The sequence below is a fragment of the Sphaerodactylus townsendi genome, linkage group LG08 (genome assembly GCF_021028975.2).
Source record: "Sphaerodactylus townsendi isolate TG3544 linkage group LG08, MPM_Stown_v2.3, whole genome shotgun sequence".
NCBI classification, from domain to species: domain Eukaryota; kingdom Metazoa; phylum Chordata; class Lepidosauria; order Squamata; family Sphaerodactylidae; genus Sphaerodactylus; species Sphaerodactylus townsendi.
The window spans coordinates 31,794,575-31,821,187 of record NC_059432.1 but is presented as its reverse complement, the minus strand read 5'-3'; the positions used below and the strand labels follow the sequence as shown (position 1 = coordinate 31,821,187).

Below are 26,613 nucleotides of genomic sequence, written 5' to 3'. Positions count from 1 at the left end.
GATACACAGGAAGCATTCTCCTGCATGAAGGTGCTGCTGGGGTCATTCATGTTATTTACTACTATTCAGGGGAGAATTGGCTGTTGCCATCTCTGGCTTTTGTTTCGGGAAATCAAGGGATATTCTCAGACCCTTGAATGCAGAGCCTAAATAGGATTCTAATATAACTTAAAGACAGAGATTGAGTGGAAATAATAATCAAGATGCAAAGAGGTGTGCTTCTGCACACGTACAAGAGAACACTTCTCGGCATCTTGATCAAGGATCATTATATATTTCCCAGCACAAGTAAGTGAAAATAAGAAGCATCCTTAAATTATCAGAGACTGTATGAGATTTTCCCAATCAAATGAGCTAAAAACAACAACAACAACCCCTGTACCTGAACTGAAGCTTGGAAGAGAAAGATAACAAAAGCATTTGTCACCAATGGGCTCAGTGGCCTGAGTGTAATGCAGCGGTTCTCAACCTGGGGGTCGTGACCCCTTTGGGGGTCGAATGACCCTTTCACAGGGGTTGCCTAAGAGTCTCTGCATCAGTGTTCTCCATCTGTAGAATGGATAAATGTTAGGGTTGGGGGTCACCACAACATGAGGAACTGTATTAAAGGGTCGCATCCTTAGGAAGGTTGAGAAGCACTGGTGTAATGCAACTATGTCTGGGATGACTGCCCCATCTTCATTGCCTCATTGACAGATATTTAAGTGTCTTCTGCCCTTTCTTTTACTTGGATAGTACTTGCATCACTGGCTAGGTCACTTCTGGATTTGAGTCCGGATGGCTCTTTTAGTTTTCCGTTTGAAATACAGGTGAACGAAGACAATGAGAACAAGGGTCCTACATGGCCTGCATGAAAAAAAAAACATTATGTACTTGATTTTTTGTGATTGAGTGGTTGGAGAGATCTTAACATCTGCAATGAGAAAAATGTGAGAACAGAAGCCGCTGACACAGGGTATCTATCACAGCCAAGTGCAGGAAATATACGTTGCCAACTTAGCTTTTTGTCCTTCGTTTTCCTTTGCGGCTTATGAGTAACAAAACCACACGCTCGGCAGCTTAGTACCGGCCTCCTTTTTTATAACCTACACCTGCATTCAGCCAGGAGTAAAGTAAATGTCTCTCCCAAAGCCTGTTATAACCCACCTCCCATTGGCTTGGGTTGCTTTTCGGCTGCGGTTCCTTTCTGAATAGCCGCAGCCAGGCCTCAATTCTTGGCAGCAGAATCTGAGCAGGGAAATGGTATCTGTGAAAGTCAGAAATCCTCTCCTCCACCTTCCTTCCGTTAGAATGGAACTCAGAGTTTGTCAGATAATCAATATTTTGAACGAGAAAAAAGAAAACAAGGGTGTTAACGCCATTGTCTGCGGAGCTGGAAATTTCAACTGTTTACCGTCTTTGTTGCTGGCACAAAGAACTCATTTCTGCATGCTTGACACAGATATTCGCATTATGAGCTTCAGATCACTTTGTTCCCAGCACAGTTTCCTTGCAGTGCCATTGGAGCTACCGAGGAAAGCAGTGTGGATTGAATTCTTTATCTCTGGAAGGGCCCTCTGAATAAAAGCAAAATACAGCAGCCAGCATCTAAAGCAAGAATAACAATCTTCTGAGATCGGCGGAGGTTATAACTCCTGCTTTAGATGGCATTGCCTTGTATTACTTCTAATTCAAAACTCCATTGTGGAAGCAGAAAGCGTTCAATTTTGTTTGAAAGAAGCTTTTGCATAAGAATGTATTCTTCCAGAATAAAGTATGTCTGACTATCCATCTTTACTACAGTTTATTAAGCATTATAATTTGATTGGGACAAAGAGTTAACGTAGCTTTTCTTTCTCCGTTGTAATATACTGACCTTCTTGGGCTACACATTTAATAAGAAAGGAAGTGGGGCATGTCCACAAGCATCCACAACTAGATCAATTAGGGTGATGAAAGTATGTGTGCATTAGGGAAAAGTCAAGTTTTCAATTGTACCAGTGAAAAATATTGGCTTGGTTTAGACATTACAAAGAGCTGTTGTTTAATTAAACACTAACCATGGTTTAATTGATCAGTGGTTTTGTATAAATGGCCAAATCAGGGTCACTCTATTAAATGAGCTTAGGATCTATCAAACTTGGATCTAAAACCATATTTCTCAAACTTTGCCTCAGTGTAGCATCAAATGATTGTTTAATATACTCTTAACAAAATAATATAATCTGTGTGCCTGTTAGATTTACAGCTCCATCCAAAGTGGGGAGGGCAAATCCGCTGGCAGACCGTACAGGGCTGTACTGGTAGATTTGCCCTCTTCAGGGCACTCACCCCAGCGGAGGGGCGAATCCATAGGTGGCTGGCTGATTGACCTGGTTTGAGCCTAAGAAATTATGGCAAGCCTATGTTTGACTTTATGAGTAATTTCACTGCAGGTCAAAGGTGAAAAGTCAGACAGATGCAGCCTTCCTTCTTCTCTAACCTCAGGCAATACGTACTGGTACTTCAGGAGCCATCAGCCTTGAGGGTCCCCTGGTGCTTTGTTCCCTTTTCCTCCCCCTGTCCCCACACCCTGGTTGCTTCTGTAGTTCACTGTGACTTGCAACCTCACACCCTACACTAATTGTACAACTAGGAGGAAAAAAGAGGGATACAATGGAACATAGACTGTTCTTTGGAATGACAGGATTTTGATATTAAACGTTAGGTTCTTCTGTGTTTCATTTTGATCTGTCCCAGCTGGTTCCTGTTTCTATTTAGGTAGCGGTCTACCACATGGTAGAATTGAGCTTGGCTGTTTATCTGAGAGGATGCTATCTAACAGATGTCTAATGTTTCCCAACACATCTCGTTTATTTACTAGAACTAGATCCATAAACCTAAAGCAGTAGGGTAATTACAAAGCTCAGCTCTCATCTATCATTTTGTGCTGATGAATGATTAGAAGAACTGTAATGCCTCTTAAATAAAATGGAAAATGTAAACAGAGGGCTTGTAATGTGTTTGCATCGCCTATCCTTTGTCTTGTTTGTTATACAATTGTGTATTAGTACTGTGGGACTTGTTCGAGATTTGTGTTGCCATATTCTGTTAGCCTGCCTTTGTCTTTAGTTGTTTTTGCAGATGCGCTCCATTTTTAACAGCTATACTCTGAAGTACCATTCAAAATTAACCATTTCATAATAGATGTATTGTGAACTAGAACTTTATATTTGTGCGGCAAAATTGGATGGTAATGTAGGCAAAGAAAAAGTAACCTCATAGATCCAAATCTGCTATCACAGCTAAGAAAATGATGAGATGGTACAAAAACAGGAAGCTTGATTTTGGTCTCCTGAGAAAAAGAGAAGAAGCAAAATGATTCTGGCAGTGCCATCCTAAGTGGAGTAACATCCTTCTAAGCCTGTTGACTTGGGTGTAACACAGCTTAAAATGGCGCAGCTGTTCCCCTAGTTCATCTGTCCATCCACATTCCCAAGCTTGAGGTGTTAGGGGATGTTTATTTTATGTGGGCCCTAAGAGTGACTAGTTCTTACAGTAGACCTTCATTCATCAATGGTTCTGTTTTTTATTTCGAGAAATGCTGTGTCTTTTTCATGCTAGTTTCATTTTTGTATTATCGTACTGTTACTTGCTTTGTCGTTTTTCCACCCTTGAGGAAAGAGTAAAGAGAGGTGATGCCATTGCAGTGTGGTAGTTAAGAGCAGCAGACTCTAATCTGGAGAACTGGATTTAATTCCCAACTCCTCCACATGAAGCCTGTTGGGCAGTCAATGTTCTCCCAGAACTCTCTCAGCTCCACCTATCTCACAAGGTGGCTGTTGTGATGAGAGGAAGGGATTGTGATTGAGCCAAGACGATGATTTTTTACCTTCGGTTTCTCACTGAATTGTGATTTGAGACTCCTAAAGATACAGAAAAGCAGGTTATAAAATCCAACTGTTCTTCATCATCATGTGTCATATCTGATGACATTCCACAATAGGACATGGCCCACTTTGGCCTGTGAGAGGCAGACTAGACTCAAGATCTCTCTGGAGAGCTCTCTTTTCCTTCAGCCAGCATGTATGTCTGCATCCCAGCAGAAGACAGAGAGCTCTTATACATTTATAAATTATATACATTTATAAATTATAATCTCTATAGCTCTTCAAAAGTTGCTGTTACTACTGAGACAAAGAAAAAAATGTATCTTGAACAGTTTTTGACAATAGGTATTTGAGCTAAAGACAGGAAATAATACTTTATTTACCCAAAAGAAAAAAGAGGACATTATCCTACATTTGCATACAGTTTACTTGCATGGACTCTAATAAAAATATTCTTATGTAGAACACTGGAAGGAAGATCATCTTCCTTCCAGGTAAACATGCTTGTCTTACTCAACTACAGACAAATAATTTTAACTGGTTATATTTACTTGGTTTTTACTGTTCCACTAATTTTTACTGTGTTTACTTTTCAATATTTTTAATTCAATATGGCCAGGAAAATTTAGGAAATGGAGTTGCCAGGAGGAGAGAAGGAGTAGATAGTGTGAGGAAGAGCATACAGGAGAAATAAGGTGCTCCCTGCAAGTCTATGCAGGTTCCTCACCACATAACTGGGACTGGTCCACAGGTGGGATCCAGCAGGTTCTCACCAGTTCCCGAGAGTGGGTTACTAATTATTTGTGTGTGCCAAGAGGGGGTTACTAATTGGGTCTGCTTTTCCGTTAGAAATTCCATTAGGTCCAAAAATCATAAAGTCCTGTTGTTTCCTATGTGGCTGGTTAGCGAAGGTAGAAAAACGCAGATAATTCTCCCTGTTCGACTGTTTTAAAAACATAGCCTTTTAGAAATATGGTAAAGTTCCTTGTTTAAGGAAAGTATCCTTCTTTTGATTTCTAGAAACAAAATTAAGTATTTGAAAGTATTAAGTATTTGACAGGCAGTAAATTAGAGAAGTAGTTGTTTCTGTTGGCAGTAGACGATAGGACTTGCTATAATGAGTTTAAATAATGGACAGAAAGATACCAGCTGGAAATTAGGAACTTTTTTTTACAGTAAGAGTTTTTTACAGTAACAGAGAAATTATTAATGCCCCGCCCCTGGAATGCCCGGCCACGTCCCCGTCGTGCCCCACCCAGCCCCATTGGCGCTATGCCACTGTCTGAATCCACCACCATGGGAACCTGTTACTAAAATGTTTGGATCCCACCACTGGCCTGGTCCACCAGTTGCCACTATGCAACTAGGCCATAGTTTTCCTGGTAGAAGGTGATGGGGAGAAAAGGAAGTAAAGTTGAAGAGGTGGACAGGTAAGCATTGGCTGACTAGTAGGTAGGGAAGGGAAAAGGAAGCAGGGAAAGGGTAGAAGCTGTGATGGTTTCCAGGACAGGGAAAGAGAAAATAGTGGAGGAGGGAAAAATGAGATACACCATAGAAATCCTTGCATGTCCCCCCTACTTGTACCCCTTAATATAAAATTGAACTATTTATTGCTTTAGTTAATTTCCTTTCTCTAGCCACCCATAAAGCACTATATTGGTGTATCTTAAAGTTAAGTTTAACCAGTTACACATACTGATCTTGGGGTCCCAATGTCTTTATATCCAGCTTTTTTCCTACCGTATGTGGTTGCAAATTCCTTAATCATTTGAAGGGACTTTTTGTTTCAACAAATAGATTATAAGGGAAACTTCATAAAACGTGAATCAAGATTGCAAACTACCATAGCATATATTTTGGTATTACACATTTTAACTTAGTAGCAAACATGCAATTTCATCCTCTTCTTTTGATAAGGCCTGTACTTGTGGCCTTGGATGATTTCAGATTTCTTTGCTTCAGTCATAAAACTTTAGAGTTAATAGAGATACAAGTGGACATTGCTATAACCAGCAGAGAAGAACAGAGTGAAGGGACAGTTAAACCTATGTTTTTATCAATAGCCTAGACAAAACATGCCATAAATGTGTGCACAGGATCAAGCTTGCTGACTTTGGAGTAAGCCCTGTTGAACTCAGACTTGCTTCAGAGCAAACATTTGCAGACTCCAGCTGCACTATTGTAAATCTGTACAGACTTTCTTGTAGTAAAAGTCCCATTCAACTCAGGGGGTTACTCCCAAGTAAGCATGTGTTGTACAATGAGTGAGTCATGGATTTTACTTGGAAGTAAATGGCATTCAACTATTTTTTCAGTCCATATGGATCTTCAGGATTTAAGAAATGTACAGAACCCTAGAAAAAGTCATTGCAGTAATTTTTGTTTGTTTTTGCTATACTTTTGCTTATTTGAAGTGAATGGGGGTCACTTTTTCCCACCCAAGGTTACTGTTGTAGATCTCAAAGCCCCTTCCACACATGCAAAATAATGTGTTTTCAAACCACTTTCACAACTGTTTGCAAGTGGATTTTGCTATTCCGCACAGCTTCAAAGAGCACTGAAAGCAGTTTGAAAGTGCATTATTCTGCATGTGCGGAATGAGCCATAGGGAAATTTTTCCACAGGAAAAATGCAGTCCCAATCCAGAAGTTTTCTTGAATCTAAAATAGCAGTCCTAGACTTGGTAAGAGGATGACAGGAGAGCAAGAGAGATCTTGTCTCAAGAACAGACGGAATGCAGCATGTCTGAACACAGAGGAACAAATCCAACAAAAATAAGTAAAATGGCAAGCACTAGGATGCCAAAGCTAGAAATCAGAAGTGAGAGGTGAGATTTAGAAAGCCGCTCTGTATTCATTGGCATACAGAATTAACTGGCTCCCCTTCTCCAGTGGAGAGACTTGACCCATGTCTATCCTCCTGCTCCCAGCTCTTTGTGTTTCCCTCTGTTCTTCATTGAGCATGGATGCTACAGCTTTCTTCCACCTTTTCTATCTCCTGCTCAAAGATGATGTCAGTGCACAATGTGTAGGGCATTCAGCTTGCTGCAGGTTCAAGGACGTTCTCATGATCCTGGGCTGCTTCAAAACAGCATTGCTAGGTAAAAGGGTGGCTATGGCTACAGCCTTGATTTGAGAAGCTCCCTACTGAGCCACTGGGGGTAAGCCTCTGAACTCTGACAACTTCGGTGCTGGATTTATGATGCCTAACTGGTACCAGAGAGAGGAGACACCTCAGATATGTAATCCCCTGAGGTTAAGTCCACTTTACTTTTTCAGACATAGCTCAAGGGATTTCTAAGCCCTTTCAAATGTCATGCCTTTTTTACAATAGAATTTAGGAGAACCTCTGACATAAAGAAGGAAATATCCATAAGCAAAAGAGAAGGGACTTGGCAGATGCATGCTTCTCCCTATTTTTCAGGTACACCTTTGCAAAGAGACTGTATTGCCATTCTTTTTCGGCTGAAGTGAGAAGTGAAAGGTGGCTTTCCTCAGATGCTCGTATAGAGGATAGAGTGTTGACAGATCCAGCAGCAACTGCACTATCTGAGGAGACATTTTTATATGTGTTGGGTGACAGTCTACCCACACAGATTTCATTTGAGGCTTCCTCTACAACCCTAGGCATTCCAGTGCATTTTAGTTTGTTAAGATTGTTCCTTTAAGAACGGAAACAGTGACAAAACACCTAAAGAAGCAAAAACCTTTACCAGTGTAATGTTCTACATCTTAGTTAGCTGTAATAATTTTAAAAAGATGTATACATATTTATTAACTTTGCTTAACTAAATTTGAGAATAAATGTTACCAGATGTTCCAGAGTTCAAAATTTTTAAGACATTCTGACTCGTTATTGTTGGACAGAATATCAAAGTTTTTTTGCAGCAAGGTTCAGCAGAATGTTGTGGAGTCTGTGCATCACTACTGCAAAACATAGAAAGTGTTAATGCAAGTTGTCACTGAAACTTTGCTGCATCATCTGCTTCTCACTTGCACTGTGTGACCTGTACTTGCCCATCTCATGCATTTCACCTAAAGAATGTGAATTTAGAGGATAAAGAACTCTGTGGTCGATTCCCCATTTGCAGAATTGTCCTAGGAGCAACCTAGGTTCAACCTAGGAACTCCACACATCCACTGAGTTCAACCTGGGGCCATTCCAGCTCTGCCCCTTCTTACTGTTAAATTTCTGATTCCACCAGGGAGGTACAGTTTTTTCGGCCAACTCAGGTTGAAGCTGGTAAAGTGGGAATCTTCCTCGCCATGATTCTCCCGTTCAGCCAATCACAGATAAGTGTTTTGGGCATGTACAGAATGGGAGACTCATGGTGGGGAAAAGTGCGCCTTTAAAAAAATCCTTCTTGTATACGAAGCGACGGCCATACATATAAATGGCGCACGTTTACTCACTGCTGATAGCAATGAAGTTGCAACATTTTTCCTGCCTAGAAACATAACGGCTAATCAGTTACACTCCCTCCCTTCTTTCTGGTGGCATGTTAAAAACGTTTGTCATTCTAAGGGATAGATGCCATTTTGATCTGATAAGTGAGTAGAGCAGACAATAGCCAATCGGGAACGAAGAGGAGAAAAGGCGCCAAGGTGATCCCGTCCTATGAGCACAGCTCCAGCACGACGATTTTGGCTGCTGTGGGGAGTGACTGTGAAATTGACCTAGGTCAGTACTTTCATGGACCAGGTCGAACCTAGGTTGATTCCGCAAGTGGGGAATCGAACTGTGGCACAGTGTGATAAGCTGCAGTACTGCACCTTAAACTCTGCTCATGACCTGAGTTTGATCTCAATTGACGGCAGTTTCAGGTAGCCGGCTCAAGGTTGATTCAGCCTTTCATCCTTCTTAGGTCAGCAAAAAAAAGTACCCAGCTTGCTAGGAGTTAAGTGTAGATGACTGTGGAAGAAAATGGCAAACCACATTGTGAACATAGTCTTAGCCTTGTAAACATCGCAATGCGGCATCATCCCATGGTCAGTAATGACCCCGTGTTTGCTGAGGAAACTATCTTTACTGTACCATTACTCAAGATAAACAAGAAATTCATGAGAAGTAAAAAAAATGAGTTTGGCTACGAAGCTGGTGACATTTCTGGCAGGCCAATGTTTCATTCAGTTGGAATCATACTGGGAATGTTGAGTTAAAATGCTATTCCCCATAACAGATATGGACTAGTGGATAGAGTTGCCTTGGACTTATGAAAAAGATTAGGACTGATTTTGCACTTTCTAAATGCTCTGTGGCTTAGCTGGGGAGCATACCTGCTGCAGGACTTCTCATCCTGCTTGTAGTTCCTCACTGCTGCCTGGCTCTTTCCTTTGCTTGAGTCAAGACCGGTGCGGGAAGCCCTGAATGGTTCCCCACAAGCCTCGGCTTTCCCATAAGCACCGCTTAAGCATTGCGAGCTCTTCCGTTGTCTCTTGTGCGCGGGCAGCCTCCATTTCCTGTGTTCGGATTGGCAGAATCTTGCCCCATTCGCCCCACTCACTTTCACTATTTTAGTTTTACATGACTCTGAACACAAAACAGGCACTGACAATCAGTGCCCTCACCCCCACCCCCACCCAGTCTAAAATCCTTGCATGTACGACAGGATCACCATCCACCTGTCTAAAATGTAAATTTAAAATCCTTGTGTATGCGAGAGAATCTCTGCCGTCCCATTCGTGGTGCCGACTCGTGCCGCTTTCTGCCCAAGGTTTCTCCCTCCATTTTTTTCACTGCAAGGGTGGGCTCTGCTTCTTGGCACCTGGCCATTGGAGGGTGGGCCAGAGCAGGTGGGAAAACTGCCCCAGTTTCTGCTACAGAGGTGTTTTGCATGGCAGTGGAAGCCTCCGGAGCAACAAAAGGGCATTTCAAAAGGACCTCAACCTTTGCAGTTCAGGAAATTTGCGGAGCAAAGTCGTTGCTGTGGGGCGACTCTGTGGCAGAAACATGGCAGCCATGCTGTAGCACCTAGGGTGGTGCAAAACTCTCAATTGCATTGGGGCATTCCCCATGCCAACAGATAGGCAATTTCGGCATGCAAAATCGGCCTAGGATTTAGGCCTAAACCTGAACTTTCAGAAGGTCACATTAGTGTGGAAGTAGTTGTGTGAACAGATATCCATGTGGATGTTGTATGTGAGCAACCCACAATTAAGAGTATGTTTGATTAGAGAACTAAATACATTCATTTATCAGTGATCCCTTCTTCAGTGGCTATTTTTTACAGGTTATGTAGTTTAACAGTGTTATAAACTGCAGTTTTTAAAATCATTTCAGACTACTTAATCCATTTACATGTGGTGATATAATTTTACAGGAATATCTTCTCACTAATGGACAATCTTGTGGTTAGCCACTATTCGATAAAAGTTTCAGTGACTGGTCTGTCATGTGAGTAGTGTAGACCTCTGAATTCAAAAGCTGTAATCTTAAAACAGAGAGAATTATTTTGGTAGTAAGTGTCACTTAAGGGGAACCCACTGTCAAATAAACAGGCTTTCAGATAATGTTTTCAGAGACACAGATCAGAGATTTAACTAATTTATTCTCTATGACAGGAGCTACAATTACATTAGTAATTTCAGCATAGCTGTGTGACGGATGTGTCCTTGCAAACAAAAAGATGAAAATATTAAATATGTGAAGAAAGCAGTAGTTTTTTTTAAAAAAAAATTAGTATGCATAGCAACAAAATTAAAACAGACCTATGCAGTACACTGACAAAACATCCTTCTTCACTACCTTTCAGATCTTCCCGTTGTGTGTTCTTTATAATGTAGAAATAAAGAGGTTTGTAAGTTGATCTTCCATTTGGTAGCTGTTTAGCTCCATCTTCTCCTTTATTATGCACATCATGGCAAGCGTAAAATGATCAATAAGCAACTGTGTCAAACAAGGTTATTTCATGAACCACCAAAAGCTCAGTGCTGATTAGCTTTTAAGATCAGATGCAATGCAGTGGTCGCAGACACAAGGTTATTGGGAAGATCTAGTAACAATATAAACAATAAAGCGTACATTTCCAATAATTTCCCATCTGAATGTTTTAGAATAAGCTTGGACAACTTTGCAATATACTTCTGTAGGTTTTCCATTTAAAAATTATTGTAACTTTTTATCCTGCATCTACTTTCGAGCAAAAAATATTTTTTCCCTTCATGCCAACCCCAAAGGTAACATCAGGGGCTTTTATGGTTGCCACAGCTCTAGCCCAGGAAAGGGCCCACCCCCACCCAAAGCCCCATAAACTACAGGCGGCTTCTTCTGATTTGTTCAACTTTCTGTGAATTCTCCAAAATTCATACAGGACTGTAACTTTCTCAGTCAGCAAGGGAAGGATGACCAGTGCATGAGCTGGAGACTTCTCCAGATGGCAAGTTGGTAGGTGACGTAGGAGGTTAAGAGCTTGTGGCGTAGGAGGTTAAGAGCTCATGTATCTAATCTGGAGGAACCAGGTTTGAGTCTCCGCTCTGCCACCTGTGGAGGCTTATCTGGGGAATTCAGATTAGCTTCTGCACTCCCACACATGCCAGCTGGGTGACCTTGGGCTAGTCACAGCTTCTTGGAGCTCTCTCAGCCCCACCTACCTCACAGGGTGTTTGTTGTGAGGGGGGAAGGGCAAGGAGATTGTAAGCCCCTTTGAGTCTCCTACAGGAGAGAAAGATGGGATATAAATCCAAACTCCTCCTCCTCCTCCTCCTCCTCCTCTTCTTCTTCTTCTGAAGATAGAAAAAGCAGAGGAATGGTATCCACACAACAGATTTTTAAAGTTAGTGTTAATGTTAGCAACTGCTTCTCCTCTTCCTCAAACCACCTTTGCTCCCATTGGATTGCAGAAGGGGAGAGGTTTACGATGATCAGCCAGAAGAGCAAGAACTCTGTTTCACTGGCCCCACCAATGATGTGGACAGCAGGGCAGTGGTTACAGGGGGCTCACAGAAACCTGGAGTTGTTGCTATCTACTCTGTCCTCTTTTACTAAAAGAGAAAGGAAGCAAATGCTTAAAGCTAAACCTGATGCAATATGTTAGGCATAACACATACCAGATGCTAGAGGGTAATACGTATGATAATCAGTAGCAGTATGCCATTTCATTTTAACTGTAGCACAAATGCTGAAAAACTGCTTTGAGCATAACAGTGGAGGATGGCTTTATAAATATTTTTCAAAACGTTTGATTTGCGTAACGTTGCTGACCATGTTGTTTGGCTGTCTGTTGTCAACTGTCCAGAGTGTGAATATTAGAAAATCACATTGCCAATAAATAGTTAAATAAAAATGTAATCAGTATCCAACATCATTTAAAATCTACAGGGGAGGAGGGGAATCAGTGATAAATTTTTCAACAACTTTGATTTTACAATATTTGCTGCTACTTCTACATGCTTCTGAAAGGTTCTCAACCAGTGTCTCCACATCCCTCAGTATTAAATAGCAAACTGCGTTGGAATTATGAGGGAATGATGCTGATGTCAATATTTTTTTTAAAAAATATTAAAACTTACCACTAGGCACAGAAAACCAGACACATGGATTCACCTATGGTTGCTTTAAAAAAATCCCAGCTACTGGCAAGTTGAACCAAAGGCTGATTAAAACAAGATAGGCCAAAGAAGTCACAGCTAAATAGTTCAAGTCCCTGTGAGCTTTTTCAGAATGATGCCCTCTGATTAGTCCTCTGTGACCTTACAAGTAGTCTATTTTGGAACGCTTGGAGGACCATTCTCTCCCTACATGGTGAACATTACTCTGTCAGGGACTGAAGAACAAAGGCTGTGCTTGAAGGGGTCGTGCAAAAAGGGTCTCTTGTTTTTTTCTGGAAGTCAGATACTTCCCAGATCAAACTTCAGTAAGTGGGTGAAACCTGTCCTTCTAATGCCCCGTCTTAACCTTTCTAATAATACTCTAATCCACCCAAAGAAGCTATTTTAAGACGTTCATATCTATGGCCATGCCAATGGGAAGCTTGTGTTCAGCATGCGTGCCTGTGTCAGGTTCCCGTTGTTCACATAGTTAGTTCTGTCTACTTTTTCATTTGAGCCACTCTTTACAGAGGCTGAAGAGACAGCTTCTGGATTTTTGGGACCACAAGCTTTGGAATCCACAGGCTGAGTTTCTAAATGTAGGCGAAGGAGAAAATGCTGTTTTGGAAATGTTAATGTCTGTCCGAAATAAATTCCTTTCAGGCATCTACATGCCTGTGTTCAGTTTATTGGATCGGATTTCATAAGACCTGGCTGTGATTTCCCTCCAGGGACCTTAATGATCTTGGCACATTCAGTAAACATTTATAGAAACTCTGCCAGCCTGTGGATAAGAGAAACTCATATGAAAGGCTTTATCTTCCAAAAATACTAAAAAGAAAAAGAAATACCCCCAAAAAAGCCTCGACAGAAGATTAATAGAAACTGTCAAGATGTAGCGTTCAACTGATAACCAAAATTGAATTACAGCACAAAGCATTGCATTACAGACAGGCGGCTGATGCATTTGGGTCTCCTGTTCTGAAAGAAAAAATGCAAACAGATTTTGGTTGTGAAACTTGGACCAATAAAACAATGGGTGAGGAAACCAAGGAATTTTGAGAGACGAGATGGAAATTAAAGCGATAAATCCTGTTCAGCACTCATACCATCTGAGAACAGAATTACATGGCACTCATGTCTGCACCTCTAAGAAATTTCCATTTTTTCGCATTAAAAAATCCAGATATGAAGCCGAAGCTGCCTTCTTCGCCAACCTGAAACTCTCTGACTTCAATATCATCGACACCCTCGGAGTTGGAGGTTTCGGAAGAGTTGAGCTGGTAGGTAAAAGTTATTTTTCAAAATGTACCTTAAATACCCGTTTTGATATTGCTTACTGTTGGGAATATTGAGGAAAAATTAGCTTTGTGTAGGTATTGTATCTGAGATACGTTACTGTAGCTAGGATTATAAAAGTCAGTTACTAAAAGCTGTGATAAATTTTCTAACCCCCACCCCCACCCCCAAAAAATCTCAGGAAGCCCCTGTCATTTGTTTGATGCCTCTGGATTTATCACTCTCCAATGTCCTTTAATATTTATACACTACTGCTGCTAAGGAAAAAATTGCTACAACCACCCTATAAATGTAAGGTCCTGCTAACATTTCAGAGGAAATAAGAGTCATGTATTTTTGCAATTATGAAAAACAATTTTTCTTTACAATTTGAATTATGAAATAACTTGAAAATTGTTTTGGGAAAAAATATTAGATTCCACTGAGAAGTATATATAAAATCGGTACAGAGAATGTGCAATATTATTAGCGAAGTGACTCAGTTGTGAGATCATGCAAGCAAGATTTATACTAGCTAGAAAGACTCCCTGGTAAATGACACCAGGGGAACTCTTAGGAACTCCTCTAAGGTATGTACAGTGCAGTAAACACATTTAACTGCTGCTTTTGCAGTAATAAAGGGGATATCCCTTTCACGAAAGTCAGCAAGTGACATATCAACTTCAACTGCACAGGATAGACTACCAGGTTGGGACACAATCCAACAGTGAACCCCAAATGCTTTCAGGGTTCTTTCAACAATCAATGGCTAATATTTTAATAACTGTGCAACTGATTCCTTGAACCAGCCGCCCAGTGTTTGAAACAGAAGGGGAGAAGAGTTCAGAACAAATTGCAGTATGTCAGTACAAATTCTAGTATGACATTGGGGTCTGCTGTAAAACCAAAAGAAATCCCTAATGGCGAGTCCTTGGGAATATCTAAAATCTGATCTCGTGCTGGGCAAGCGCCTTTCAACTCTATTCAAAATCGGCTCAATGCTTTTGGTGAGCATTTGGGAAAAGTTTTTATGTTTTCCAAGAACTCTCTCCCTAATCCTGGAAATGTGTCCTAATGGTGTTAAGGGCTATTATCACATTCTCCCCCTGGGAATTGTTTTTGGATGGGTAGCACAGATATGATTAAGTTATAGCAAATGCAGATGTTGCAGCACTGTGGTTCCTCCTGTTTATTTGTGCAGCCTAGCACAGTCTATTCCTAAATGTTGCCCAGCAATCAATGAGAATACTGAATGATTTCTGCTCATATAGCTGTGCGTGGAGTCACACCACAACCCTGCACAGAATCTCCCTGAATATTCGGAGCTAGGGAAAATCTTCTTGGGCGAATGGCACTTTATTTTCACATAGCTAAGCATTACAAGCTGGATACATTCATAACTTGGTTAATTGCAAACTTTCCCACCATATCTAGTTGCATCTCAGATAATCTCTTTTGGGTATTTTTTTTTGTCCTTAAAGTTTTGGGGAAGCATCTCTTATACTGCATACTTATACCAAGCTTCATATACCAAGCTGCATAGTTTAAAAACCAGTTTAGTTCTTCCAGTAGACAGTCGTTTATGGGGACAAACTTTCAAACTATTTTGGTCTGATGCACACAGAAAATACTGAACTGTACCTAGAGTTTGCATGTAATAAGTAGCAGTTTATTTCCAGGTGACTGCGTATTTTGGGTATGGCTGGCCTCCACACGGGCCAGGGCCTTTACAGCCCTGGCCCCAGCCTGGTGGAACGCTCTACCACCAGCTGTCCGGGCCCTGTGGGACCTGACAGAGTTCCGCAGGGCCTGTAAGACGGAGCTGTTCCGCCGGGCCTTTGGAGGTACCAGCCGTTGATGGTGCCCCCCCCCCCCCATGGCCGTACATCTGCGCCTGTCATCTTGGGATTTGCTGCTCTTCCCTCCCATAAGAGGGTTTGAAATTGGGATTGCGGATGCCATCTTATACATTAATTTATCTATTATAGTCAGTTTCTATTTTACCGCTGCTTTTAAAAGTTTTAGTTGTTTTTAACTGTACCTGATGGTCATTATGTTGTGCACCGCCCAGAGCCCCTAGGGGATGGGGCGGTCTAGAAGTCTGAAAATAAATAAAATAAATAAATAAATATTTAATGGTGAGAAGGAAAGGTATCATGTTGTCCAGCAGTATCATGAAGGACTTCCTGGGGTAGTAGGATATTATTTGCTGCAGTTAGAAAGTTGCTAGTGGTCAGTTATTGGACCAAGCAGAAAAAGTCAAGGTAACAAGATAATATGACAATGGAGTGTTGCATGTGCAACAAAATCATTACCACAGATCTTAGGTTGGCTTCAACTAAATTGGCAGTTGAAACTGGTTTCCCCCTTTCCCAGTGCTGATGTTTTAATGCCATTCCTCAAATTCCCCTAAGCTTCAGGAGAAGCATTTCATGGACATCAGCAGACTTCACTCTGGATGGGAGGAAAGTGCCCTTCTCCACATGGAAAATTTAGTCTATATCCAACCCCAACAAAGCCTAAAACTCACCTGCCTACTGCCTATCCCTTAACATTCAACAGAGACTTCAAGAAATTAAAAGGTACATCATTCTGGCTTACAGCCTTCTGCTGTGATCACACTGAAAGTCACAAAGGTCAATTACCCACGGCCGGCTCTTCTTATTTGCCCTGCCCTGCCCTTGCCCCACTCTGGTGCAAAAGTCACGGCAGAAGTGATCTTGTTTTCTGCGGGGGAAATGAAAAGCACAGGTGGGGCAAGAGGAAGCACCCCCAGCATTCACCAGTTGCCAGCATGCGGCAGCTGCCCCATGGGTAATCAACCAAAATGTGCCTTCTGCAAGGGGTGCATAGGAAAGTAAGCAGTTTCCAGTAGTTGAGTGTTGATAAAGAAAGGACTTACTGTTCACTTTTAGAAAGTTCTGATTCACTGCTCCATAGGTCACAGCAAGGTAATATGACCTCATCTTCCTCCAACCCTATTTCAGGCTGGGTAGGGAATTAGAGGATGTAGAGGAAGACATCACTTGTACTGCAGTGTCTGCACAGACTGACCTCATGGGTCAGTTTAGATTCTTGCCTGGAGCTTCTCCTGATAAGGTAACCATTTCCCTGAAGATGTGACAGCGGCAGCTAAAAATGAGCTGCTGGTTCTTAAAAATCACTGCAACCATAGATGTGCAGAGGTTACTTCCTCAAATAACTGTGTTCTATAAGATGTCTGGTGTGATTTCCACATGTGGGATCTTCAACTGATCCTGTGTGTTTCATCCATGGACTCTCTCTAGAAAGTACCTCACACACACAAGTGAGAAATAAGTTTATGAGTTAAGTCATGCTTGCCAAAATGTCTAATTTCTGTAGTTACCAAATCTCACCCAAATTTCTGTTTTTAGGGTTGCAATCAGTGGTATGGTTGCAAACTGCCATTTCTATGACACAGGGTAAATATTGCCTATCTATCAGGAATCTATAGGTGACATCTGAATAGATGTTCAGATGTGGACTGTGTAAGTACATGGATAGAGCTCTCTTAGTTGTTTTGAGAATGCATTCTCTTGATCAGTTTAAATGTAGGTTTGTGTCCTTTAGAGGAGACAATTAGTTATTTAAATAATGGTTAGGTCTTGGATCTTAAAGTCAATAAACAGATTCTGAGGTATTGAGCAGTAGCATTTATTGATGAGGCATCAAAGCACCCAAGCTTGGCAAAGCCAGTTCTAACAAACCTGGCATTTGCCATCCTCTTTATCTGTGTAGCAAGCCCCACCCCCTGCTTTCCCAAGAAGTTGTGAAAAACAGTCCCCAGAGCTGAGGCACCCAGGGTCGGTGGCAGATACTATGAGAGAGCCTCCTGGATTCCTGCCTCCATGAGATAACGGAGGTAACTCTGTTTCTAATGGGACGAGGGTGTCAGGGGAAGCCTAGTTATCTACAATGTGTGTGAAGCCATAAAGTAAAGCTCAAGGAAAGAATGAACCAAATGGCAGTGGTTACATATATCTTTAAGCAGCATTGATTAGTTGTTTCAAGAAGTTTCATTGAGGTAGGAATGCCTCTCAGTCACACAGGCCCTTTCCGCACGGGCCAAATACAGCGCCCTGGAGACGGCAAAAACGCCGCCCCCAGGGAGCTGTTCGCATGGGGGGCGCAGATGCTTCGCAGCCGCTGCGCGAAACCGCCATTTTCCCACCTCGCTCACCAAGCGAGGTTGTTGGAAAACGGTGGCTTCCAGCCGCTGCCGTGTGAAGGCCATGCAAAGGCACCATCCCTCCCCCCTTTGCCCGATCGACCTACCTTCTCTGCGACCTTCCGTCGCGTCGCCGAGGCCTGGGGTCATGCCCCCCCCTGCCCTGCGACTCCGGAGCGGTCGTGCAGGGCAGGGGGGGGGTGTCCCCTGGCCTCTGCGATGCACCGGACGGTCGCAGAGAAGGTAGGTCAATCAGGCAACAGCGCTCCGCGTCGACGTCTTCCCTTTTGTTACCGGGACCCGTTAGCCAGTGTGAACCCGTCTCCGGGGGAGTTGGAGTCGAGTGTCATGTAACGCTTGACCCATACTCTAGCAAATGGCAATGTGGAAACGGCCATATAGATACTATATACTGACAATACATTCCTCATTTCTAAGAAAAATTAGAGTAGAATTTGAAGTGGGGGTGGGGTGGAGATTTTCTTTAGCTGCAAAAAGCCACATCATAAAACTGATGCAGTGCAAAATGTGAGTTGTCTTATGCAGTGCTGGGTTTTTCCTGTGTAATTTGGTTTTCTTCATAAATTGATAGGCTGTTCTAGTAGTGTTACTATTAATGGAGTTTCCTGCCTTTTTTTTTTTTTTTTAGAATATGACCTTAATCTTATTAGCTCTTGGTGGTTACTATTTTTGCTCTTTTCCTCACCTCAACTGGCTGGTGCATCCATAAAGAATTCAGAGAGAGAGAGAGAGAGAGGAGCAGAACTAGGTTAACTTCTCATGCAATAGATTGCAAAGTGTCTTGAGTCTGAGGATGGATACATTATAAACCCCTCTGCCCATATTTCTCCCCATTGAGACCTCACACAATTCCATGCTTCCAAGGGAAGCTGTTATTGCAAATGAAAGGGAGGAAGATAGGAGCATGTTTTTTTTTTTAACAGCCAGGTTCATAATTTACAGAGGAAAGATTTAGCTCCTGCCACAGGTATGTTGTCAGGCCAGTGAATGGTTGCTGTTCACTTTGAAGACTTTTTAAAATCCATTCCTATACAGAAAAATTGAGTGTTGCACATGAGGACATTGCTGAAAAGCAACCTCTCCTTTGCCCCTGACAGTCTTGAATTGGGTCCCACATGAGAGAGCAATTGGGGGGAGGGTGCCCTGCAATCCATTCGAAGGTGCTTGCAATGTTCAAATCCTCTCTCTTTCATATACATACACCACCCACTGAAATGACAGGGAGTTTGCTAGTTAACAATAAAACATGAGCTGTTTGGGCAGAATATAATAGACCTCTGCCAGTACCACAAATGTCAAATTACTGGATTTAAGTTCTCTCCATAAATGAGTCAAAGTAATCAGCCTTGGCTTGTTCCCTCTTGCTGAAATATATAAGAAGTATATTTTCAGCACTCCTCAATGTCCTTGTCTAGGAGACGTGGGCAATCCCCAGAGCTACTATCATAAATCTCAATAGAGATTGCCAACAACATTGCTGTTCGAAGAAATGTCTGTCTCATGTTCTATCCAAAGACAAAATAAAAGGAAGTAATATATGATACCCAGTCATTTTGTTTTAACTGTAGTAGCTCAACAGAAATAAACTGAATTCTTTCCTGAGTAAGACATGATCTATACATTGCCTTAGTCCTTAGTTTCCACTATCTGTACAGACTGGCTCTAACCTGATAGAGTTTGCCGTATAGATCTTTTCTGTCACATGGAGTTCAGAAAGTACCCTAAACTCCTGAAAACTCCTAAAAAGGGTAGCATAAATCCATGTAGCCCTATGGAGGGTTTTCAGGCAGGGGTGGGGGGTTGTTTTGGCTGCCTCTCTGCATCACCTGAAACCCCTCTGGAGGTGGTGGTGCAGCAGCGACGCTGTCCCCCGCTGTCAGGGGCATTTGGACTGGACTGTTAGTCCAGTGACTAGCCTCAGACTGGGGAAACTCTACATAAGATTGCATTTTTGTCTCCCTGTAACAGCATGAATTGGAGCAAAAACTGTGCAAAACTATTTCCTGACTTCAGAGGAACGTTAGGTGTCTGCTCTGTGCAAGCACACTGTTGGAATTCTGCCATTCCACAACACTGTTCAGAACTTTCAAAAACAAAGCTAAAAGAAAGCCTTCGACAATACAAAGCTAAAAGAAATTTGGAAGTTGGCCCCACCCACTTCAGTGAAGAGGGTACCAACATGCATGCTTGAGTTCCTTCCAGTTCAGTTACTTTTTGTCTGTCACTGCAGCAACAGTATGGCAAACTTTGTCTTTTTTCATGATGTTAAGCTGCAGTTTCCCTTTTTTCCCCAGTCTGTCCTTTATCTCCAGCTTCCCTCCTTTCTACTGCTTTTCTGGTTATTTTCCTTTTGTTGAGTTGGACTACACAACTGTGGCAAAAGAGTCCAATTTTCAACAGTGCCTGAAGTGCAGTATCAGTTCGTGCAGTTCTGTAAGTCCTAGTGATGAGCATAAGGCAGAGTCCTGCCTGCATTGCCACAAGTAAGACAGGCCCACCAGATATCCTGATTCTTCCATCACTCAGAAAATGATATGCCTAAACTGTATTGTTATTTCAGAGAACTCTGCCCTCTTACAGCAGGATACTACAGAAAGAGTTCTTCCCTCTCAGAGGTTCAAGGGCTTCTGTCCAGTATTTATCATCCCACAGAGAGATGGAGGTCTTTGTCCTATTGTGCACCTGAGACAGGTCGCCACCACTTTCTCGAATACCAGGAAATTCCAGATTGTCATACTGTGCATTGTGTCTGATATAATCCACTCTGCTGACCTCTGACTGGACCTTTCAGCTTTGATAGTTCATCCTTGTGAAGAACATAGTGACTTTGGAGTTATTTTATTTTCATTCCTTGATGACATCAAGAAGCTTTGTTTGTTTTGTCTGGAATTCTCCACTAAGAGGAAAGGTTAGAAGTGTGCGATTGTTATGGAATGCCATTGGGGGAAAAGTTAAAATAAGCTTCTTAAGTGAAGACAGTATGTGAAATGGGATCTGAAGTGAGAGAGGAGGCGAAAGCATGGACTACTAGGCTGAGAAACATGTTGTGGATCCCTCCAAGGAGGTGCAGTTGCCAGAAATAAGACTTTCCTTTAAAAAGAAGCACAGTTATCTTGACCATTCCAGTTTAAACATTGGCAACAAGAAATGGAGTCATTCTTGGCCAAATGTTTGTTCCAATATAAAATCTTTGGGTTCAAGATAGGCATTTTAAAGATCTGTTTACAGGAATATTTGCATGTGTACCAAGAATAAAAGTACCACAGCCAGAGTCCTCTCTGCTCTCCATTATTTATGCTCGCTAAAGTAGCCTCCACCTGTAACACTTGGATCTTCCATTTATTGAAACCCTCATTCAGTCCTTCGCTGTTTTTAAACATTGCTTTTCTGTTTACACTGCCTGAAAAGGAGAGATAGGGTTGCATGCGAACAGGCTACTGAGGAGTCTGTACCCCAGATCTCTGGATGATCTCCCACAGCAGTTTCCTGTACATGCTGAAAAGCAATAAACATTTCTCTGTGGAGGGGGGCTGATTCAGAGGCCACACAGTCAGTGATATGGGGTCACCCCATGAGACCAGCTCCTTCATCAACATATTAGACCTTCTAAGCATCCTCAAGCCCTCTCCCTGCAAAAGAATTTTCCTGTTACTGTTGCTTGTCAGGATGATATAAACAGCCATAATGTGGCCATAAAAATACAATACAGACATCAAGAGAGAACAGGACTTTGGACCTTGTATCATTATCTAGTCACCTTTGGCCATGGTGTATTTGGGATCAAGTCATGTCAGTTGCTATCCATGCTTTAGCAAACCCTTATAGCAGCTGCAGATAGTTCTTTGATTAGTCCTTCCCTCCTGAGCCCCAACTTTTCACACTAGGTTAGCCATCAATAGATGTCTTTGCTTTAGGCAACACAAGTACAATATTATAGCAGAGCAGGAGGTGATCACCAGTCTGTAGGTACGTTTCTGGCAACTCAGTTACATGGACTCCTGTATCTCTCTCTCTCTCTTTACTTCTTTTCACTTGGTAACAAAATAATCCAGGACAACTCAGGCAGAATGCTAGTGATGTTGTGAGGATAAAAATGAGAACCAGAAGGTGAGATTACCCATTGGGGAGAAACACGGATTAAATCAATCAATCAGTAATCAGTCAATCAACAAATCCCATGGTGGATGTGCCGGATCTGTATTATAAAGGTCCTAAAACTGACTGAAGCAACTTTTGTGCATCTCCCTCTAATCAGAGGTTTCCTGTTGCAGGTTTGTAGCAGGATCTTACATTACCCAGACATCATGTCCTGAATCGAAAAGCTTGCAATTGAAACACAAACATCCCCAATTCTTCTCATAACTTGAGGCGGTTCTTCTAAATTTCAGAGATTTCCTACCAGCTATTCCTACACTTCTAAATGGAAGCCAAAGCAAAAGAGGGAGAGGAAAGGAACATAATGGCTAAATGCTCAAGCTAGAACGGAGCAGGGGGGCAAAGATACTTACTTTATCAGAAGGCACACCCAGAGGCGTTAGGAGGAGTCTCCTCACCAAATTGGATTTCAAATTTGCTGGTCCTTCCTCCTGACTCAGCATGTTCATGCTTTGCTGGTTTGTAACAGCCGAACAAGAATAAACAAGCACTTGGAAGAGGAGAGTAATAATTGGACATGAGTTCAGTTGGGAAAAGTTCTGAAGCTAGGTTATTTCTAAAAATACAATAATTTCTAATGAATCAAAAACATGACTCTCCCAGTTTGATAGCTGGATAAAATTGTAATCTGTTTTCAGGAGGGGGGGGGGCATGTGAGTCAATGTTACTGATTTTTAAAAGCCCTTTTGCCACTATGCCCATTGATACATTAAATGGTAGCAGTCTGTTGGATTACCTAGTTCCAAAGCATAAAACATTGCCATCAGAGACATTCTTTTATTGACTTGTTGTGTATACATTTTCTTAAGCAAATGGTTACAAAGCTCCAGGTTTCCCTTAACAGAGCATTTCTTTTGAACAAACACTTTAGTTTCTGATGTGATTATATAAGGACATACATTAGAATATATAAGGACATACATAAGTGAATGGTTTCATTCATTTTTTTAAGTAGATATCTGATGCTCACAATCCTGGACTTTCTTCTTTTAGCTTTTCAGTTACAATGTCAGATACTTTTGAGAACAAAAAATGGTGTCATGGTTAAGAGCAGGTGGACTCTAACCTGAAGAACTGAGTTCCCTGCTCCTCCACATGAGTGGAGGAGTCTTATCTGGTGAATCACATTTGTTTCCCCACTCTTACATTCCTGCTGAGTGACCTTGGGTTAGTCACAGTTCTTCAGAACTCTCTCAGCCCCACCTACCTTGCAAGGTGTCTGTTGTGGAGAGAGAAAAGAAAAGAAGTTTGTAAGACCCTCTGAGTCTCCTTTCAGAAGAGAAAGGGAAGGGGGGTATAAATCCAAGCTCCTCTTTTTCTCCATCCATTACCCTGTGTCTATTATTATCCCCGTCTCCATTTAACTGTTGTTACAATATCATTTATACATGAACATCTCATAGTGGGGGAAACAAACAGAAAAACGCTTGTTTCCTCTGCCACATAGGAATCCTTGCCCATCATATTTCAGAACTAATATTTTCAAAAGATGCGTTTGGTAACTGGGTTGAGCAAGTGGACCACGGGTGTCTTGTATATAATATATTATTAATGTATTAGTTTATTTAAATATTCCTATCTCATTTTTTCTGTTCAGTGGAACAGAGCCATTATGGAAGGAGGCAATTTGATCTCATACCCCTTGACTATGGCTGCACTTTTAAGAAAAACTTACTTCTGGGTAAGCCCCATTGAAAAAATGGAACTTACTTTGAAGTAAATATATACAGTCCTGCATTGTAAGTCTGTTTATGTTCTCCCTTCAAGGGAGTGGCATTTACAGAATATTGGACTGGAGTCAAGAGAAGTATACAGATTGATCCCGCCCTGCAATGAGTTGCTTACTGATCACTGATTTACACCAAGTCTCAGGGTAGTGTGCATCCATGAACTACTGATTTTGTGAGTTTAATCTATCCCAGTGTTGTTACGCTAGCTCAACAGTTAAAATGTTTTAAAATGGCGATGGGGGATAACTCAGCTTGGCAGTGAGAGGTAGGCTAGCGGTGGGATCTTTACAACAGCTATACCAGAAAATGGCTTGAAACGTTCCACAGAGAATACAAAAGAGACCAAATTGAATTTAAATATTTTTATAAGTTTTTGGCAAAAACATTCACACAGTGAAACATAGAGAAGCTTACACACAGTTCCTAAGAGATATAAAAATGATGGAAAAATAGGTTTGGATGAAAGATTAGGGAGGGGATAGCAGGGACTTATACGTTACCTAGGTTCAGTTGAGAAGTTCTTGGAGAAGGCAAGGATTCAAATGGCCAGCATGTGAATCCAAGCAAAGGATGATATCGTGACTCAAAACCAACTTGACACAAGAGAAGTTCAGGCTAGTAAAGAGCGCTGAGCTTGGGGTGAACAGTACTTTTATACCCCTTAGTGTGATCTGGGGCGGGAGCTAGGAGCTCTCTTCCTGGAGTTCTTGGATTTCCATGCTGGGATTGCTGGGTTGAGCTAATTCGCAGCTCATCTATTGTTTTCTAAATGTTGGGACAGTAGAGCCAATTGTCTTGTGATTGAATCAGGGGTAGCCTTGAATGGCTTAGGCAGAGTTTCTTTTAAGAGTCTTTGTCCAGGTGTATCATGCAGATTTGGCTGAGGCGTGAATCCGTCAGGGGAGGAGGTGGTTGCTAAAGGCAGTAAGATGCAACCTCTTGTGACAGGGTATATCCCAGTTCCTTTGTGTTACAGCAACCTTGGCAAGGTGTGGTAATCAAGATACATGTCCATGAATACATGTCCATTGAAAATGATGCTGTTTGGGGGTGGATTCCAATATAACTTGGGAGCCCAGATTCTCCTTTTAAATCCACCTTAAAGGGAGAATCTCGGGTCCTCAGTTTAAATAACATTGAAAGTGATGCTGTTTCCCCCAATTGGGGGGACGGGATACAACACCATAAAATGTTTTCATAGCAGTAATAAAACATTTTGGAAGCATTTAGAAAATGTTTTCCAAAAATTATTTCTGTTGTGTGGCATGACCCATTGCTGTGTTCAGATTTGAATTGGGGGATGTTCTATAATGTGATGGTGACTTTGAAACGACCTGGTAGAAAAAAAACCCATTGTTTGGTCATGGTGGCGGAGGGTGGCCGCTCATGGGGGGGGGTATCAAACTCAGGTTTTGCCCAGGGCTCCAGTTTGCCTAGGTACACCTCTGGTTTGGACACTCTGCTACACACACATGGTTGCTGGCATTTGTCAGTACATGTTGCAAGAAAATCATATTAAATCCATATTTCAATAAGGCAGGTTATGAAGGGTAGGGCAACAGTGTGCACACACATACACAGTGCAAGCAGGTGGAGTCTACCTGTTTTAAAAAAGACTTTCCTGTCTTGTTTGATCCCCCACCCCCATTTTTATGTTCAGGCACACACAAAAAAGCAGACATTGGTATGAACTTGGTATGCTTTATCTAGATAGTAATGCATACATTTTCCAAGTTTGTAAAATAAACAAGCAATGACAGATAAGTTCCAGCCAGATACATTTTTGCACCACTTTGCAGATGTAATGTTTCTGTGCTCAGAAAACATATTTAATACTTCTGCATGCTGTAGTTCAGCTGTTGGGATTAATATAACTCTGAATGTGATTTTTATAGCCTGTCCACATTCTGCACACTGCTATATGTAACAAGTGTTACTATTTTTGGCATTTTAAATGCATATATTTTAGAAGCCCATAAGTAGAAGATACATTTTAAATGCAGAGGACTTTCATTTCAGTTATTAGAGACCTCCGCTGGATATTATGGACCTATTTTTTTAAAAAAAAACCATCAGAGGTTAATTGTGCAGACTTTAGCTCATATTGTATGGAATTAATTGCAGATAGATCTGTTCTCTTACGACAGTGTAGCTATTACCCTGAACTCCTAATATGGAGTGTATGCAGCATGTATGCATATATTATCCAATTTAATGGTCAAAGACCATTATATTTTTTTTTAAAAAAAACATGCCCAAACAGCAATTAAAATACAGTAAAATTGAATGCAGTGTAATTTCCAGAACCAGCAACAGTTAGTACATCACAGTATCCAAACTCTGAACCCAAGAGGCCCATCAGATTCTCCCTTTAAATCCATGCAGAAGGGGGTGGATTTAAAAGGAGAATCTGGGGAAATTTGGTGGGTGCCTGCTGTCAGGGGTGCAATGGTTAAGCTAGCAGCACCAAACTTTTACGGTATCTTTAGGAGACTCTCCTAATGATACTACCCAGGTTTGGTGAAGTTTGGTTCAGGGTGTCCAAAGTTATGGACCCTCAAAAGTGTAGCCCCATCTTCTATTAGCTCCCATTGGAAACAATGGAGGATGGGGGAATTCTTTTTGGGAGTCCATAACTTTGGATCCCCTGAACCAAACCTCACCAAACCTGAGTAATATCATCAGGAGAGTCCCCCAAACAATCCCTGAAAGTTTGGTTCTGCTAGCCTAAACAATGCGCCCCCTGCAGGCCAGAAACCAAAAAACACTAAAAATGTTTTAAAAACCCACAAACGGGTGGGCGGAGCTTCGTACATGAATGGGGGGGTTGAACCCGAGAACCCCTCCCCACCTACGTCCTTGGGTTA

General features: G+C 41.7%; 1 protein-coding gene across 5 annotated transcripts in view; it reads left to right on the top strand.

The window, feature by feature from the left end:
• Positions 1 to 26,613, top strand: part of PRKG1 (protein kinase cGMP-dependent 1) — a 916,981-nt gene that overhangs the window by 833,349 nt on the left and 57,019 nt on the right. For 4 of the 5 annotated variants that reach the window (XM_048505459.1, XM_048505458.1, XM_048505460.1 and 1 more), the window contains one exon: positions 13,560 to 13,656. In XM_048505459.1, the coding sequence (XP_048361416.1) occupies positions 13,560 to 13,656 (97 nt within the window). Of the gene's footprint in view, positions 1 to 12,845; positions 12,973 to 13,559; positions 13,657 to 26,613 lie in introns of those variants that run through there. The other variant, XM_048505462.1, reaches the window with a different exon arrangement.